The sequence below is a fragment of the Triticum dicoccoides genome, chromosome 3A, assembly GCF_002162155.2.
Source record: "Triticum dicoccoides isolate Atlit2015 ecotype Zavitan chromosome 3A, WEW_v2.0, whole genome shotgun sequence".
NCBI classification, from domain to species: domain Eukaryota; kingdom Viridiplantae; phylum Streptophyta; class Magnoliopsida; order Poales; family Poaceae; genus Triticum; species Triticum dicoccoides.
Genome location: NC_041384.1, coordinates 173,469,347 through 173,488,443, shown reverse-complemented (window position 1 = coordinate 173,488,443; position 19,097 = coordinate 173,469,347). Strand labels below are relative to the sequence as shown.

The following is a 19,097-nucleotide window of genomic DNA, read 5'->3' as shown; positions in this document are numbered from 1 at the left end:
TACGTCTTATTAGAAGCAATCGTCTGCGTTATTATCGGTCTTCGCACACATTTATAATTACAGACTTGTTTGTCGCGTATCACACACATCTTGTTATATTGAACCGTTTCTGTTCTCTTGCCTAATCACAAATAGTTCATCCGAGTGAACCGTATGCTGTATATCGCACAAACCTTGATCGGGATGACCGTTTCTTTTGTGTTGCCTAATCACACACAGTTCATCCCAGTGAACCATATGTTTTATATCGCACACGCCTTCATCTGGCTGCCCATTTCTTTTGTTCCTCCTCATCGCAAACAGTTAATTGAGGTGAACCGTATGCCCTACATCGCACACGCAACTAAAATCTAAACCGTGTTTGATGCATCCTCCATCGCAAACGTTTAGCACCTTTTTTTACGGTTATTTTACACCACCGTTTGCGATTATGGCATCGCACACAGTTTTGTCGAAGGGTCTCTGATCATAGTGTCGCGTTAGCAGCATCCTACAGTAGTGTATGGTGGAATTTATGCCACATGTTTAACACAAGAGCTGGGTGTTTCGCCTTTGCCCTTTGATCCTATCCTACCCACGCAGTATTTTGATTTTGACACTTTGAAAGAACACAAGATCCTTAAGGGAAAGGTTGATAATTTCACTTACAATCTAATGTTTAACCAAAAATCTATTGTGGACACATATTTGCCTGCGACTGCTCTTTTTGATTATAACAGCAAAGGAAGATATTTTGTTCTTGAGAGCGTGGCCGAGCTAATAATGCAACACTGGTGGTGGCACAGCGTGCTGAGGCATCCGCACCGAGAGCCTCCGTGAGCTACCACGCCGACTACTACCCTCCAGGCTACTGATCGTACCAACTTAGGCCAAAAGCCTAAGCTTGGGGGAGTACGTGTCTCTCACCGACATTACATTCATGTCCACTTATTCCATTTGTCGGTGTTCACACTTTTTCATTGTATCATCCATGCTTAAATTTATTTTCATGCTTTCTTCTTGGTGTTTGAAAAACTTCAGAAAAGCCAAAAAATTAGTTGTAGTTAATTTAGTTTCTATGCATGCTTAGTAGTAGTACTAAAAAGAAAATCCAAAAAGATATCCTTGTTCTTCTTTTGCTTGTTGGGAGCTTTCCCGTGTAAATAGTTTTTCTTGTATTTGCTTTTCCCTTTTTGCTTGTTAAAGAAAACCAAAAACTTCAAAAATATTTCAGTGTGTTTATCTGAATTTCTTTTCTTTTTATTCGAGTTGCGCCAAGGAGAAGACCACGATTAAAATTTTGAGTGGCTCTTATATGAATAATTGTTGAACTAATAAAGAGCACATTTTACCTTGTCTTCTCTTGTAGGCTGCATCTCCTTGCTCACACTCCAGGGCGACTTTCCGATCACCATGTACTGTAATTGTTTCGTTTGGCCCTGGCATCTTAAGTTGTAGGTAAATGTAACAAGGGTGGGCCATAAACTTAGCATAAGCCGGTCGTCCAAATAGAGCATGATACAGACTCTTGATCTTGACCACCTCAAACCACATCGTCTCTGCTCTATAATTATACTTGTCACCGAAAGCCACTTCTAGTGATATCTTTCCAACAGGGTAAGCCAACTTACTAGACATGACACTATGGAAAACTATGGAGGATAGCTTGAGATTCTTGTCAGTCAGACTCATATGGCGAAAATTATCATAATATAAGATGTTGATGCTGCTACCACCATCCATAAGTACCTTAGTGAATTTATAGCCACCTACCTGGGGGCCACCACAAGGGCTAAGTGACCCTGGTTATCAACCCGTGGTGGGTGATCTACCCTGCTCCACGATATCGTGTGCTCAGACCATCTCAAATATTGCGGAACAACCAGCTCTACTGCATGAACCGCCTGCTTATGAACCTTCTGGTCTCGTTTGCAAAGACTTGTAGTGAAAACATGGTATTGACATCCATTAAGATGTTTTGGATTACTCTGGTATCCTGACTGATTATTTTTCTATTGGTTGCCCTGACCAGACTGCTGATTATGACCGCCTTGACCCTGATAACCAGAATTTGAGCTACCACCACCAAAGTCGGACCCTTGAGACCCGGATCCTGACCCGCCAGGTGGCCCATTGCCACTATCGTGATGGTGGTTAAGGCTGTAATTCTTGAACTCCCGCTTAACATAACAATCCTTCCAAGCATGAGTGGATGACTTGTTGGGAAAACTATGTTTCGGGAAAGGCTCATTAAGCATCGCCTCAAGATTAAAAGGCTTTGCTCCGCCAAAAGGCGGCTTACCATTACTGTTGCGGCGCTGGTTTTTGTACGCAGTGTTGGTGTTAGCCACTAGATCTGACCCACCATCGGGGTTCCTCTGCTTACCACCATTACCCTGGCTATTGCCATTATGCCTTGCCATATTCTGCTGCTGACCCTTACCATTGCCATTCTTCTTTGCCTTGTTGGATTTCTCATCATCAGAGCTGGGGTCCTTTGTGTTATCAGAGTCTGCATACTTAGTGAGAGCCTCCATGAGGTCGCCCATGTCGTTGCAATAATGCTTGAGCCGCCCGAGCTTCTGCTTAAGGGGGGCGAAGTGACAGTTCTTCTCTAAGATCAGGACCTCCTGACCCGCCGCAATCTATCAGACGAGTGAATAATAGCGGAGACCCGCTGGGCCCAATGGCGAGCTGACTCATCCTCATGCTGCATGCAGTGATCCAGATCCACAATCGTTAGAGGCTGCTTGCATGTCCCTTGATTTTTTTGATAAAACACGCCTTTAACTCGGCCCACGAGTTAATAGAATTGGGCAACAAGCCCTTTAACCACGTGCGGGCAGGCCCTTCCAACATCATGGTGAAATACTTGGCACAAACAGCATCACTGATGTCTAACAAATCCATGCTAGCTCATAACTCTCAATCCAAGCTTCTAGGGGGAGGTTTGCTGTATAATTACGTATCTTGCGAGGACCCTTCAAATCTTTGGGCAGACGCTCATTACGCAAAGCTAACACCAAACACGACACTCTGAGACTTCTAATGCTCACCCCAACTTCGGTCGAAGCTGAAGGGATCGCAGGGGGTGACTCGTAAGCCCCCTGGTTTGCTGCTTCCGCCTCTCGACGGGCCCTGGCCGCATCCACAATCGCTTGAGCCGCGCTTTGAGGATCGGGCAAGTTAACCTGGGCCATGTTCCGATGCCTTTCACTGCTGGAGACTGCGAGCGACTCAATACGCCGGCTATAACTATGACTCGGGAGGGGAGGGGAGGGGAGTCGAGTGCACACGATCATGGCTGTATGAATACGCCGCTTGTTGTGCAATGGTTGTCTGTAAGAGCTCAACTGCATTCCGAGTTTCAACCGCGACTGGTGACTCACTGCTAATTGGAATCGCCGCTAGCCGGGTTAGAAAAGTGCCTGGGTGGCGTTAGGACACGTGGAGACGGTGTCTGATCGGGGGCGGGTTAGGCGCCCGCTCCTCCCTTCGTGCCGGCTCAGGCTGCCGAGGTTGAGCCGCCGCCCGATTCCCTAGCATATCCGGGTTTAACTGAGGATTCACCAGTGCATCTGGAGTGCTTGGACCTGCCCCAGGAGTGTCAAACAAACGTCTTGGGTCATGCGTTGGTGGTAGGCGACTCTGGTACCTTTTCTGGAATACTGCATTAGACGTGTTCTGATCCAAACTTAAACGCCAAGCATCCGCCTTAATATGCTCTACCTCTGCGTCACTAAGCCTTTAGTGCAACGGTTTGGTAGTTCTCAGCCACAATATCCTCCTAGGCCTTGGTTATCTCCTCACAAATCTTTTGCGACCTCTGCGTTGCGCTTTGCTTGATTCGCTGCAGTGACCTCAGCTGCTAACAAAGCTGTCAATGTATTCATGAGATCCAGTAGTACTTGAGTCGGTGGCCTGCCCGACTCGGATCCACCAGCCCTTGCCGCGGCCGGGTTAGAGGCTGTCGCAACCGCTGTTGAAGAATTGAGAGTTGGCCCTGTCCCAGCCATGAAGATAGTAGCCCTGCACGACGGCTCATAGGGGTCCGGAATACTGTCACCATCAGAATAGCTCCCAAGTCCGCCATCTTGAAGCTGATAGATTGACTCTGTCTCCCCGGTTGAGGACTCATTACCTGAGTAGACGAGAGTAACTCCCTCAGAAGCAGAATCTTCCGCAAGTTCCATCCCTTGCGTGAAGCCCATGAAAGCATGCCTACGCCCGGCTTGGACCCGGGCGGGTTGCGTGCGCTGAGCTGACTCGATGATGTCGACACAGATGTCCGGCTCAGGCTCTGATCCGCCGATTTGGCCGATGAAGACGTGGATTCCGCCGAAGGGGACCCGATACCCATACTCGATTGAGTCGGCCTCGGGGCCCCAGCCAACATCAGCGATGTACAGCTTGCCGCAGCGACTCTTGATCATCCGGCCAACGGCGTACCCCTCAATCCATGGGAAAGAGCCCTTCAAGAACTCGAAACTACCGTGCGCTGGCCCTACGGTGTGCACCAACTGTCGTTGGGTTAACACGGCAGATGTCCTAGTGAAAGGACTTTGGTGTGAGGCCATCTCTACTGTGATTAGCCTGAAGGGGTTGAGCGGGATGAAGGACACGAGTTTACCCAGGTTCGGCCCCTCACGATGGAGGTAAAAGCCTACTCATGCTCTTGTTACTATTGCTTGAGTATCGATTACAAGGGAGTGGATTCGCCTAACCTAGCTATCAATTGATTGTAACTTAAGTTGAACCTGCTGCAGGGACTCGCCTTTATATACGCAGGTCGAGGCCCTGGGCTTACAAGAGTCCGGGTCAGGTTATACTTCGTAGCTGATCCTGGATCCAAATCGCCTTGCCTTCTTTGGCAATTCGCCATCGGGCGGCTTACACTTCCGGGTCATGCACCGTCTTCTTGCCTTGGGCCTCCATCCGGCCCACCTCGTAAGTTGCCTCCCTGGCTTCATGTCATGGTCTCTTGGGCCTATCTAAGACTTCATTGTTACATTGTGCGGTCATATCCCCAACACTTTGCGTTCGTTGTGTTTTTAAACAGCCTATTGGGATGATTCCCTATCAGAACCTTCCGATCCAGTTTTGGGAACCTTCCGGGTAGTTTTTTGTTTTCTTTTTATTTTTTTCTTGGTTTTTCTTTTGATATTTTCTTATTTGTTTTTTATGACCTTTTTTAAATATGTGGAGAAAAATAAATATGCAAATAAAATCAAATATGCAAACTTTTTTCAATTCTGCAAACCTTTTCAGATATGTGATTCTATTCATATTTACAATCTTTTCCTAAATTCATGAACTTTTTTCATATCGCAATTTCTTTAATCAAGCAGATTTTTCAAATCCGCAAACTCTTTTGAAATCCATGATTCTTTTTCAACTTCACGGTCTTTTTATAACTTATGAGTTTTTTATCAAATTTATGATTTTTTTTCATTAAAAACCACGAAGATTTATTAAACTCGTGACCATTTACCAAATTCATGAAAATTTTCAAATTGTTTTCACATAATATTTTAAATCTACACTAAAACAAATGCTGAATCCTAACAAATGCAATAGCATCAACATCTTTTCAAGCGAAATAAGACTTCTGGTATGAAGGAGATTTCTGTTGAAGTTGATTCTAATTTTAAAAATTGAAATAAACAACAATCGAGAAAATAAATAGAGAAAGAAGGCGATGAAAGAAGATTGGAAGCTTAGAGTGCAATAGGACTGAAACCGACGAAGAAGAAGATGAACAGTGAAAGTGGACGACTCGAACATGGTTGGAAAATAAATAAGGTATCTATAAGAGCGGAGATGCAGCATACACATAGGAAGAAAGACATCACAAGAACGATCCACCGAAGTACTTGTACAAAATAAGCATGTATATTGTCTCATATTGAGAGGAAGGAAGTATTATATTATTATTTTCTGTAAATGGAGGCTGATCGAGGTATTGGTCTCACTAGCAAAAGTGTCCGTGCGTTGCAACGGGTATAAAATAAATCTGAAAGTTGGTGTCGTTGTTTATCTATCATGGTGAATATACGATTTTCCAATTAAATTGGTTATAAGACTCATAAGGATCCATTTCATGAAGATCCCATTGAATTCCAAAAGCTCATAATCTTCTTCTCTACTAATAAAACCTTCAACTCGCTATAAAAATGGATTATTTGTAATAAGTTGTTGACATTCAACAACCCTGCGTAAAAAGAATTACAGAAAATAACATTTAATAATCTGATAGATCAACAACTACTTTTTCAATGATAAGTAATTGTGCATCATTCACATACCTGTAGCAGCTTCTAATAGAACATATATTAATTTCTACATCTCACAATGCCTATTAACATCAATTTATAGTTATACTTTTCCACTTCCACAATTTGATGACCGGAAATAAAGAGTTTATAATGCTTGACGTTCTTTTGTTGACACGTTGCCGTCAATATTGCACACCCTCCACACCAACATGACCACTTCCATGGTCATTATCATCGGGCCTCGATGGAGTAGATGGTACAACGGAGGGGAGTGCTCCCCTCCCAGATGTCGTGCAGGGCACAACAGGACGGGAGCAAGATGCACCATTATTACACTCTCTCTGCTCTTCATCCCTCCATCTCTCCTTCCTATATCTCACCAAGACATAGATGACATTCAAAAGCTAAGGAATATCTTGATGGTCAGTAAATACCAGTGAGCCCCAAATATCTTCTCCCTTAAGAAATATTATTTCTTTTCCATATTTCACTCATTTTTTATTATTATATCTAATATGTATTTATAAGATGTGGTAGGCATGAATATTAAACTATGACATACAGCAGCAAGTAATTATAATGGGTGTGCTCCTTCGGAAATAAATAGTAATCGGTACACATGCATAGCATTTTTTAGAAGAGTGCACATGCATAGCAATCCAGGAGCTTCCGGTCCAAACAGAACATGTAGCGACAACACCCACCGCCCACTTCCCACTACGTGTCCCCTTATCCAAAACACATGGCCTTCTTCTCCATCCACCTGACGCTCTCCCTTCTCTTCTTCTCTATCCAGGGCAGCAATCCCCTCTTCTATGCCGGTGAGGAACACCACCAGAGGATGGATTGCGTTTTGGAGCTCCCTCTACTGTCGCTCGATCTGGCCTCCCCCGCTCAGTTGTCGCCCCGTGCTCCGGATCTGGCCACAACAGGCCTCACGTCCTCCAGCCGCGCGCAAGCAGGCCAAGGCCGACGCCCGACCCCACCCCCTCTCATCCTTTCTTCCCTTTCTCTCTCTAATCTCTCACACGTTTTCTTCAGGGAACCCGCCAATGGAGGTCGCCGCCTCTCCGTCTCGATCTGTCCACCGACGGATCCACGCGCGGAGCATCTGGATCCGCCACGCAGACATGGATGGGCGCCTTGGAGCTCCCCTCTGCCGTCCCCTGATCTGGGCATCTGGCCGCCCGCCAGTGCTCCGAATCCGGCAAACAACCTCGCCTCCGACCCAATTCAGACAGACGCCACAGCCTCCTTCCACCACGTGCGCCAAGCATGCCCCCAGGTCCGACCGATCATGCGCCTCTCATCCTCGCTGTTTTTTTGTTTGAGTCAACATCACTGCTTCTTTTTGCTCGCAGCTCGCGAGGAGGCCATGCTCCTCGTCCAGCCGCGGCCCACCTGCTATGTCAGTCAGCCCAGCCGCCTCGTCCCGGCCTTCTCCGCCCCCAGCTCCAGGGCCTTGTCCCGGCCTTCTCCGCACCTAGCTCCAGGCCTCAAACGACTCGCTCTTTGGAGATCGCGGGTCCTCCGTCGAGCGAGGCCGCCGGTGGTAGTGTTCGCTCGGGCGGCGAAGGCCGGCGGTCCGGAGAGGGCTGAGGCAAACAGGACGATGGCAGGTTAAGCTTGTCGAAGAGGTTTCTTGCCTTCAATCGGAACGAAATGTTGGTTCGCTGTTGGAATTTATATGTCGTGGAAGAAGACGTATAGTTTCCTTGTGCGTGCAATCCAAATAACACGCGTTTGTCAGATTCCATGTTTGCGTGTTTCGGGAGGTCGATCCGGCCCGGTTGCAATTTGTTTTGGGCTAGCCTGGCACCGCATGCATAGTCAGATTGCACCTGACGTGGTTCCCGAATTAGTACCACCTCATGTATATGTTTTAAATTCAAAGTGCCTGTGTGTTGCAACGGAAGAAAAAAATTTATAATCTTTAATGATCATGACCACATTTTGTTGCATCATCAAGGGCTGGCGACGCCCCTTCGCAGCACGTTTTCCAGACCTGTTCTCCATCGCGGTTGACCCGCGGATCTCTGTCGCATTGACCCTTATTGACTTAGGGCAGCTTGCCTTCTGACGTTCTTTTGGCCTAGATGAGAATGTCGTCTGGCATGACTTGCTCGACTGCATCGCGTTGCACGAGCCTGAGCTTAATGTGGAAAATGATCGGACCAGGTGGCATCTAGAGCCCTCTGCTTTGGCGGCCGCTTAGCCGCCTTAGGGAGAGAGATGACATCACCTCCATCATCACCCAGCTTCGCACGATGGCTCTCCGGATGGCGCCACCGCCTCCCCCACCACCACCTGAGCCGGATTAGCTCCCTAGTCATTGTCGCCACCGCCTTGTTTGTTTGTGCATCCCTTGTGTTTGTTTTGGCTTGTTGTGATGTGTCCACAACTGAATCAGTGGAGTGAGTTGTGCGTGTGTGTTGGACCTTTGCCCACGGTGGCGTTGTGTATGTGTGTTGTTCGGATGTTACCTTGTTGACTTTGTACTTCGTGGTTGCTTTATTTATAAAGTGGGATGAAAGCTTTTTTCGTAAGATAAGCTATCACTCTCAATTTTATATCGGTGGTTTATTATGCACTCGTCTTAACCGGCATCGGCAATGCCTAAAGACAATTTATTTTCGTTGGCATGTACTCCCTCCATTATAAAATAAGTGTCTTAAATTTAGTACAACTTTGTAAGTGTCTCAAGTTTAGTATAACTTTATACTAAAGTTGATACAAAGTTAAGACACTTATTTTGAAATAGAGAGGGTAGGTTATATCTTTTTGATACGTGTGTCCTAACCTATGTTTATATATAAAAGTTTTTTATTTTTACGTCTTAATAGCCAGTCAGTATGGTTTCACGAGGGAGACAAACGGAGCTAAATCTAATTTTGTAATAAAATTATCATGATGAGCGCTTGCGTTTGTGAGGTATTTAAAAAACAAAATTATCATGCATCAAATCCAGCAACGCGTGCATATAGATTGAATGAACAAATACATACGTGCACGCTAAACACGTCCGTGTGGTGACTCGATGATTACTTTCCCGTCCATGAACGATCCAAACTTTCTAGTTTAAGGTTGGTTGATTGCTAAGAAAGAAACCAGCAGCCTCGTACGCTGGTGTTCCACGCGTCATATGTGCCCCTCCTCCAAATACTTTATTTCTTCCTTGTACACGACACAATGACGCGTGTCTAGCGGCCCCCACGCACCGCTCTGCCTCCATAGGTAGATTATATCTTCTTGCCTCTCAATCGCTGTTCATTCTTCAACGCACCACACCTAATAGTCTCCCCTCTCTGGGCGACGGGCCATCGAGATGCAGCGATGGGGTAGCGGCCCATGAGCGGCTGTGGTGATGATGGGAGGCTGGTTCCTCCGAGCGGCAGGGCAGACCCCTCTCTCTGATGTACTTTTTGGTTTCTTCCTCACTTGTATCAGTTGTTTTGTCTTCTTCTCTCTACTGTTGATCTTTCTCGGAGAGGTTTCTTTGTCTTAGTGCAGGTCTTGCCCTCATTCTTGTTTGATTCTTGCAACCCCACAAGTATACACATGCCCATACATGTTTTTTCTTCTCTCTCCCTCCACATGGCCCTTTCAAGTTCTCTTCTCACATTATCTTTCTGTATCAAGTCTCGAGGCTGCTTGTTGACTTGTTTAACTCCCCCGTATTTAAATTGGTGAGAATTAGTGTAAAGAAGCAAGGTGGGACTAATTATTTGAGAAGGAACATCGGTTTTCAACACAAGCTTAATGGAGTTCTGTTGGTTGTGTTCTTCTCGATGAAACCGGAGGTCCTGTCTTCGAATCCCACATGAGCACCTTCTTTAAACTTTATTTTTATTTTTATTTTTATTAAGCGGATCGTGGAAGCCCACTGGGCATATAGGCCCAGCAAAGCGAGGATCAGGTTGCGCGGGAAAGGCCCCAGCGAGGCACCAATTGTACTCACGGGGGTTTGAAATTAGTACCATCTTGGATAGCAAAGTAAAATAATGAAAGCGCAAATTCACGAAAAGAAAGCGTATTGTAACGGTGAACCCACGGAGTCAATCCGTACTTTATTATTATTAGGGAAAGATAAGGCTAAGGATTGCTATATAGTGAAAGTAACACAATTAGTAGCATAAAAAATTCGCAGGGGCACGCATGTGCGGGAGCATGCACCTATGATTTTTTTCTACAAACCATTGATTTGCGATGTGATTTTATAGTTGTTCCGACAGAAAATTGGTTGAAAAATATAAGGAGATTTTTTACGATGCATCATACTACCTCTGAAAGCGAGTAGTATTGAATCATCTCAGCCGTTGATTAGCGGGGTAGTTTTGTCATTATTTTCATTTCATAATTTGTCAAATCCCTCGCGGCGACGATCCTCGTGAGGCCTCGTCGTTGCCATCGCCCATGATCAACAGCGCATGCCCAATATCGATCAGAGCTAGCCTGACTGCCTGAGTGCCCTTCAAGTGGGAGCTCCAAGCCCCCGACCTGGCATCAAATCTACCAGCAGGCCACAGAACCGGCGGTACGACGTCCTGATCAGTCGCGGCGTCGTCGCTGCAGCTTCCTATGAGGCCACCGCCGCCGGCTTGATCGCCGGAATCACTAATGCATGTATCCACAAATGATCAATCAATCTATTGTATATGGTGATTTCCTCGGCCAAAAATACAGCCGGCAAGGATCCATCGCTGTGTACAATTGTCTCTGTTGCATTGAATGTCGGCCGGAAAGTATTCGGCCGGACTGGTCCAAGCAGGACAAGAAAACACACGGATTCCTCAATGGATGTAGAATTTGGGTATTTATTTTCTAAGTCTTCCAATTTTACCCCTTGAACAAAATATACTACTGAATTGCTTTGGTAGTATTGGTGGATCTAGTCCATTAACTGACTGAAAATGGACGGCTCATATTATTTTGATGCACCGTAAAAGGTCTCTTGATCTACATTAATTCTCATGGTTCTCATACAAATTTGTACTAAAGTTATAGTAAAAGGCTGCCACAATTAATATGGATTGGAGGAAATATAAGCGTTCAGCCCAGTCCTTTTTCTTTTGCGAGGGAGTCTTTTTTATCCATTCTTAGTTTCATTGTTTGCACCGTCTACGCGCCAGTTGCTGTTGATCTATCTGGCCGATCAAGAAGGCATGAGCACGACACAATACGTTATTATAAGAGTACTGTGACAATCACGTGGCGACATTTTGTTCATCGTTCTCCTCGCTGGTGCAAATTGCAGAATATTTTCTTCCGAGTCCACGCAAGTGGATCGTCTACCTTCTTTTACTAGACAACTAGGAAAAATGCCCGTGCGATGCAACGGGAGAATAAAACATTATATACCCATAACCAATAAACATGTATAGATCAAGTCTCTCTCTTCCGGATCCATGTCTTATATTTTAACATGTTATCCTATAAGACTCATCTTATTCGTGTTGTTGTTCATCCTCCTGTCCGTCCTCGTCAATGGTGGTTGTAGTGGTCACCGAACATGGTCAATCATCTCAAGGCGGTGAGCACGTCCAACACACGGCACATGTGTCGCTTAACCGCGCTAGCGCAAGAGAATGTTTAAAATTTAAAATAATGCCGTCGAGTTGGATGAACCATGCCAGAGCAGGAAAATGTTTTAAACTTAAAAAAATAGTCAAGCTGAGAAAAAAACATATCAACCTAAAGGGGTCAATCGCCCTAAGGGAAGTGTTGAATTAGAAATAATAATAAAACTCATATTCTTTCGTTTTGTTTCCCCTTCCCTGCGAGAGAGGTGGAACCGAAGGCGACCCGGCTACCACCGTCCTCCGCCAGCGACTCGAGGGGTTCCTCCTCTCTCTGGCAGCCGCTCCGACGACGGCGTGTAGTTAGGTTAGGGCTAGGTTTTCTTCTTTCACCAGTTTCTGTATTGACGGTTATGGTGGTAGCGTCGTGGTAAATCTGCTTCGGATTCGATTCCACTGGGTTGTTGTGAGGTGGTTGGCGGCCAATTTCGTAGTAAGCTAACCAATTGAGGCTGGTGCGGCGGCGGTGCCGATCTCGAGGTGGAACTTTTTCTTTTTGCTTTGGGTCCGCCGTCATGGTGACGCGTGCTCCGGCCTCAACATGGGGGCATGGAGCTCCAGTAGGAGCGTGGTGACTCCGGAGGTTTTCTTCTTTCACCAGTTTCTGTATTGACAGTTATGGTGGTGGCGGCGTGGTAAATCTGCTTCGGATTCGATTCCAGTGGGTTGCTGTGAGGCGGTCGGCGGCGAATTTGGTAGTAAGCTAACCAATCGAGGTTGGTGCGGCGGCTATGCCGATCTCAAGGTGGAACTTTTTCTTTTTTGCTTTGGGCCCGCCGTCATGGTGACGCGTGCTCCGGCCTCAACATGGGGGCATGGAGCTCTAGTAGGAGCGTGGTGGGAGCGTGGTGACTTCGGATTTACAGGTTCTCGTGGGTGGCGGCGCTTCATCATCATTGTTCAACAAACCGACGCAAGTGGCGGCGTAGTTCTGATTTGGCTTTTTAAGTATGAATGGCATCATCATGCATGTACATGTCTCAAAGTATCTGGTGTGTTCCTCTTTTATTTAATTATTAGCTAGCCACTTGATCGATTCTCTCTCTCTAGCCGCGTCCCTTTTCATCGGCTTAATTAAAGCAGTTATTAGCTAGCCTCCCTGTGGATATTGCTAGCCCGTCCACGGCCGCCTGAGCATTGTCTGGCCTTCCACACCTTGCGCGACGTTTAAGGCCGGAGGCGCCATGCCTCGTCCTACCCGGCAACCAGCGAGCGGCGTGCTCCCGGCCATCGAGAGCATCCCCTGCCTCTCCATGCATGGCGGCACCGGCCGGGCGTGGCTCGTGCTCGTGGTGGTGCCGGCTGGGTGGCTGATGTTCCCATCGTTTTCCCATGTCGCCTCATGAAGTGCCTGCTTTTTCTCTTGCTGTTTTTCCACGTCTCAGGTGCCACGTGATTGCTAGTTTTTTAGAGGTATATTAACTGGTCTAGGTGGATGTGAAAGACCGATGTGGTACTTTTAAATATGTGAAGCCATTGATGCGACTCATGTATAGGCAGGTATTTTAGCAAGGATCAAGATGTACGAAATATTGCGTGTGCTTCTTTCCGCCAAGGCCCAGCCAGAAGCACAAGGCCCAGCCGGACGTACAAGCATAGGGAGGCAGCGTATTTTCTGGCGGACGGATGAAGGTTTTAATACCACCTCGGATATGTGTTAAATCCAAACTAAAAGCGTAAAATCACGGAAAGAAGCGTATTGTGACGGTGAACCCACGGAGTCAATCCGTGCTTTATTATTAGGGAGAGAAATACCATGTCGTTTATGCATGCATACCACCACATACAATATTCCCTTTGTGGACAACTACACCTTGATTTTACCACCGCTTGTATCATGAGTAAGTTGATGAATACTATTCGTGGTAGTGCTATCATACAAAGGTTCAATACGTCATATGCATAGTTTTGTTTTGCTGGCCAACTAGTCTACACCCAGGTAATAAGTATACGTGGTAGTACAATCATATGTTTTTTATTTTGAGGAAAACTTTCGATCTATTTATCAATAATTAAGATAGTATAAAAAACATCAGAAGTAAAAAATACATCTAGCTTCACAGACAACATAGCAACAACTACAAGCACTGTTGCGAGCCGATGGCGCACCGTCGTCATCGCCCCTCCCTCGTCGTAGCCGGGCAAATCTTGTTGTAGTACATAGTCAGGAAGTTATCGTTTTAAGGCCCCATAGGGCCAACGCACTAGAACAGCAACCGCCGCCGATGAAAAGAAGTGTACATCGGAAGGATCCAACCTGTAGACACACGAACACGGAGGAACAAAGACCTGATCCACGTGGATCTACCGAAAACGAACGCCGACCGAATCCCACGGGAACTGCTAAAGATAAACCTCCACATGCCCTCTGACGATGCTAGAAACAACACCAGAACGAGGGCTAGGCGAGATGACCTTATTCCATCAACAGAGAGCCGCCGTCATCTCGCATCTCTGAGCATGACACAAACCCTAACGAAACTAAAAATAAATAAAAAACAAAGCCCTCCCGTCGGCAAGGGTCAGAATCCACCGTGTCTCCATGGTTCTAAGACCACAGGAGACAAGGTAGACCAACGATGTCGCCGACGGGAGGCAGGAGAAACCCTAGCACGTTAGGTGCAGGGTACGAGCGGCCTCTGTGTGTGTAGTCTAGTACAATCGTATGTTGAATGCACTCGAGGGACATACTATTTTTAGAGCATCTCTAGCCGGTTCCTTATAATTTAGCCCCTCAAACGGTCCTTATCATCTGACTCCTTATGTTTGCTTTGCTAAAGAAATGTTGCTAGCCTAACCCCTAAAACTTAACTCCATAAAAAAACCGTCACCAATTCTTCTAAGTTTTCGTATACATGCTACATTTCAACTACATATTTGCACACACATTAAATCTAAACTTAATAATCAGAGTTCACTTAATCTATGAATATTACAAAATTACAAATTTAAAGTTCACAATCAAATTACTCAAATTCAAACACATGAAAGGGTGCAAATGAAGTAAATAGTATGATGAAAGCACAACAATAATCAACTGGTGCTATGGAGTAGCCACTGATGCTCAACAAGATCATCTTGTAGTGGGCTTAAACTTCGCGGTTGTTGATGCTTTGATGCGCTACGATAAATCTTTGTATCATGTTTGCATCTTGTTCCAGTTCAACAGGATCCCCATTGGCGATGTACCAAAACTTCTCTAACATGCTCTCTCATCTTCAATGATCATGTTATGCAAAATGGTGCAACATGTGATTATTTGCCATAGGACATGTGGGTTCCAATACTCGCATGCCCACAAACAATGACAAAGCTCTTCTAAATCACACCAAAAGCTCTCTTAACATCCTTCCTGTCAACTCTTGGCGTATTGCAAAGTGAGATCTCTTGTTACCTCGAGACCGCGTAATTGTCTTTACAAATGTGGCCCATGGAGGATAGATGCCATCTGCAAAGTAGTACCCGCATCGTGTATACAGATGGCCATTGACAACAAAGTTGCAAGACAGGCCTTGCAAATAGTGGTGATCTCAACAGCCCATTCAGATCATTATGGGAGCCAAGCAGTCCAAAGAATGAATGTCAAATCTATAGATCCTCCGATGCAACTGCCTCAAAAACGATGGTTGGATCTTTGGAGTGCCTTTTGTACTAACCTTTCCATCCCCATAACAATTCTTCCATGTCTAGTGCATGCAATAAGTTGATGCAAGCATACCAGGCCATACTCACTTTCATTCGAAGACAAAAGCCTCTTAGTATCTTCATCATTGGGTGCCCTCAAGTACTCCATCCCATAGATCCCAATCACGGTTTGTGTGTATGTTCGAGTGGCCTCCAAGATTGAATCTTCCCCGATGCAAAAATAGTCATCAATTGTGTCGGTCGAACATTAATAGGCAAGCACTCGAACAACCACGATACACATTAAAGGGCTCGCGCTTATCTCCGTCGATGTACTCCTCCCCAGTTTAAACAAATCATCATGCTTCTCTACAGCTCTTGCAATGGCGAGAAAGAGACTTCGGTGCATCAGAATCCGCCGACGAAAATACTTCTCTGGATAGGTTGAATTGGGATTGAAATAATCCTTCACAATCTTGTCATGGCCCTCTGCTCTATCTCGATTGATGCACAAGCGGTTGAACTGTGATCCTATCTCGATCTTTGGAAGTCCTCGTTAACAATCGCGACATTCGCAATTTTGAAATCGTCATCATCTTCTTCATCCTCGTCTGATGAAGAGTCGTCAAACACCATTTGGATCAACCTATTCATCTATACTATGCAATATTTTAGGTTTAATTTGGCAAAAATGGCTAAACAAAATGAAATTATCTAAAAAAAATTACACCTCGTCAATTCGTCTAACACCTTGCAGACGAAGAGCACCAGCCGACGATGTTGAACTGAATCCGAAGCTTGGGGTGTGAGGGTAGACAGCTGGCCTCAAATCGACCTCCCTGGCTGATGAGAAAGCTTGTTGGTCGCCTATAAAGATTGCCAGTCTTGTCGAAATAACGACGCCACAAAGCTCTTTAGTTGGTGCTCTACATCATCTTTGTCGTTCGTCGGCTTGATTTTGGAACAAACGAAGCAACTTCGGTGGTTTGTTTGGGCATGGGATCCGGTGGAGACCAGCAAGTTGATCAGAGTGGGGCAGGTGGGGCCGAAGGCTGCGGGTGGACGCGGAGGCAACAACGGTGAAGATTCACCGCGAGTAGGGGCAGGAAAGCTGAAATTTATCCCGAAAATTGCCGTCCATGGGACAGCGAGTTTTGGCTCTATGGAGCATATGCTCTCTGAAAAACAATAAATTAAAAATAAATAGGAAATAAAATTTAAAATTCTATTTTTTAGATGTTCATGTTAGTGTAACAAGAGTGCTCGCCAATTTCATGCGAAATGGGATATCAGTGCCTCACTGGAAAACAAAATTAACTGTACCATTTGAGAGCATCAAGGGTCGGAAGGACCGGCGCTTAATTTTAACTTTACTCCTCTAATACCAATAAGGGATCGGCTTAGGTCCGGTTTAACCCTTCAAAAGTGAACTTTTACTTCTCTAATCAGTTTCAAGGGATCAGCTAGAGATGCTCTTAAGTCAAAAGAAAAAATCCACAGTAATTATTTTTCTGTCTTATGCACGTACAGTAGGTACGAAAGCTGACGAAGAACCGTACGTACGTACGTTTGCTGTAGCGAAGTGACAGCATTCTTTAAGCCTGAGTAAAACTGTAGTTCCACATCAGTCAGCAGCTGGCTATCGAGCAGCATCGATGCACGCATAAACACAAAATCTGCCTTCGCACTGACATGTGAACGCTGAAAAGGGCGTAAATCTTGAAGAGGTTTGGCCCATTCGGGAGTATCAATATGCGGCTGTCAAGCTCACGCGATGTCACGTTACGCGTAATCACCCGGAAGCTTGACGTGCCATCCGACGTCAGGGAGGCTAATCCAGCCGTGTGTCCACGATCGATCGGTCTGCGCCACGCGCGTCGCCGTCCAGGACTCGAGAGCCATCGCCATGCACGTCGCTCTCGCACAATCTCATTGCTTGGCTACCCTGACGACACAGGCACGTACGGTTACTTAGCCTAAGTAACTTACGCGTGTGCATGTATATATATATAGGCCATCCGCCAGCCGACTTCTTGGAGCGTTCCCAAATCAGGCCGTTTCTTCTTCGTCGGCTACACGAGCTAGCGCGGATCGATCGATCGGTGATGGAAGAAGGTTTTGTGTTCCGGGGGTGCGAGCTGCCGCCGGGGTTCCGGTTCCAGCCCACGGACCAGGAGATCATCGTGTGCTACCTCAAGAGGAAGGTCGCCTCCGCCGCCTCCGCCGTCACCTCCATCATCGCCGACGTCGACATCTACAAGTTCGACCCGTGGGAACTGCCCGGTGAGCATGCATGCATACGTACTGCATACGTAGCCACGCCATGCAGCCAATGCAAAGTTTTGTTTCTATCTCTTTGACTCTCGTCCATGCACGAGCTTCCAAGAAAAAAATACCGTTAGCTGCCGACCAGCTATCTACACGTACCCATTTTTTATGTATCATCATCGATCCTGGAACAAGAGAGGATTATAGTAACACTGAATGAATATACTGATGAATGGATGGAAGTTTGACAATTTTGGGTTGGCGTGCATGCAGACAAGGCGCAGTTCGGCGAGGGGGAGTGGTTCTTCTTCAGCCCGCGGGACCGCAAGTACCCCAACGGCGCGCGGCCCAACCGCACGGCGGGATCGGGGTACTGGAAGGCCACCGGCACCGACAAGCCGATCCTGGCTGCCGGCGGCGCGCGCTGCCTCGGGGTCAAGAAGGCGCTCGTCTTCTATCAGGGGCGCTCCCCGCGGGGCACCAAGACTGAGTGGGTCATGCACGAGTACCGCCTTCTCCACGCCGACGGCGGCGCCGCCACCCGCCACAAGCCCCACGACTCCATGAGGGTACGTACCAAACCCCACACGCGTGCGTCGATGAATCTAGTATTATATACGTACGTACACACAGGTTGTCGGTCAACTTAATTACATTACCTATGTTGGGTGCAGCTGGACGACTGGGTCCTGTGCCGCGTCCGCAAGAAGGGCGTCGCCGTCGCGCCGGACATGGATGGTAACCCCGGAGCGCCGAGGCACACGGAGGTTCAGGCAATTGATAGTACCACCGGAGCCGCACACGGCGCCTTCGGCGACGACTGGACCGACGGCCAGCTCCTTCAGTACCTGATGAGCGGCGGATCCGGACAGGTCGACGGTGCCGGCACCATCAGCGGGGCAGCGGGCCACGTCCATGACGGTGCGCGCCGCGAGAGTGCGCCGGAGGTGCAACTGGCGTCGGTGCTGGAGAACATCAAGAGGGACCTCTCCTTCCATGCCATGGACGACGTGTATTTCCTCCAGCCCAGCAAGCGGGCCAACTGCATGGGAGGAGGCGCGGGCCACCACACCGACGACGACCAGCTGTCGCCGCCGACGTCCTTGTCCATGTTCGAGGACGATTAGTTAGGTGTTGCCTTGCGCACGAGGTATATGCATGCACATGCACGTAATCAACATTCGACAGTGTGCGTACTTAATTCGGTAGCCACGATTGGGAGTGTTTCTACTCTTGCGGATATCAACTGTGATCGATTTTATTTCCTCCACACTTGCAGAACAACTTCATTTATTCTCTATCACTGCACTTTGCTGTGAAACCCTAGCCGCCCCGCCTCTCGGCCTCCTCCACTTCTTCCCCTCGTCGCCGCCGT

The 19,097-nt window shown here is 46.9% G+C and overlaps 2 protein-coding genes across 2 annotated transcripts; both read left to right on the top strand.

Annotated features, from left to right (window-relative positions):
* Positions 1-6,931: 6,931 nt before the first annotated feature.
* On the top strand, positions 6,932-8,203 carry LOC119267751. Its single transcript, XM_037549187.1, has 3 exons — positions 6,932-7,222; positions 7,296-7,539; positions 7,616-8,203. The coding sequence occupies exons 1-3, from the start codon at positions 6,997-6,999 to the stop codon at positions 7,851-7,853; spliced, it is 708 nt and encodes a 235-aa protein (XP_037405084.1). The 5' UTR covers positions 6,932-6,996; the 3' UTR covers positions 7,854-8,203.
* Positions 8,204-17,559: 9,356 nt separating this feature from the next.
* LOC119271445 (NAC transcription factor NAM-A1-like) lies at positions 17,560-18,849 on the top strand. The gene is made up of 3 exons (XM_037553278.1): positions 17,560-17,737; positions 17,996-18,291; positions 18,397-18,849. The coding sequence occupies exons 1-3, from the start codon at positions 17,560-17,562 to the stop codon at positions 18,847-18,849; spliced, it is 927 nt and encodes a 308-aa protein (XP_037409175.1).
* The last annotated feature ends 248 nt before the right edge of the window (positions 18,850-19,097 follow it).

Bases quoted from the DNA above. Each gene is read 5' to 3' on its own strand.
- LOC119267751 (XM_037549187.1), top strand. From the start codon at position 6,997: ATGGCCTTCTTCTCCATCCACCTGACGCTCTCCCTTCTCTTCTTCTCT. The intron at 7,223-7,295 runs GCCGACGCCCGA...CGTTTTCTTCAG, and splicing joins CCGCGCGCAAGCAGGCCAAG to GGAACCCGCCAATGGAGGTC. The intron at 7,540-7,615 runs GTCCGACCGATC...TTTTGCTCGCAG, and splicing joins TGCGCCAAGCATGCCCCCAG to CTCGCGAGGAGGCCATGCTC.
- LOC119271445 (XM_037553278.1), top strand. From the start codon at position 17,560: ATGGAAGAAGGTTTTGTGTTCCGGGGGTGCGAGCTGCCGCCGGGGTTC. The intron at 17,738-17,995 runs GTGAGCATGCAT...GCGTGCATGCAG, and splicing joins CGACCCGTGGGAACTGCCCG to ACAAGGCGCAGTTCGGCGAG. The intron at 18,292-18,396 runs GTACGTACCAAA...TGTTGGGTGCAG, and splicing joins AGCCCCACGACTCCATGAGG to CTGGACGACTGGGTCCTGTG.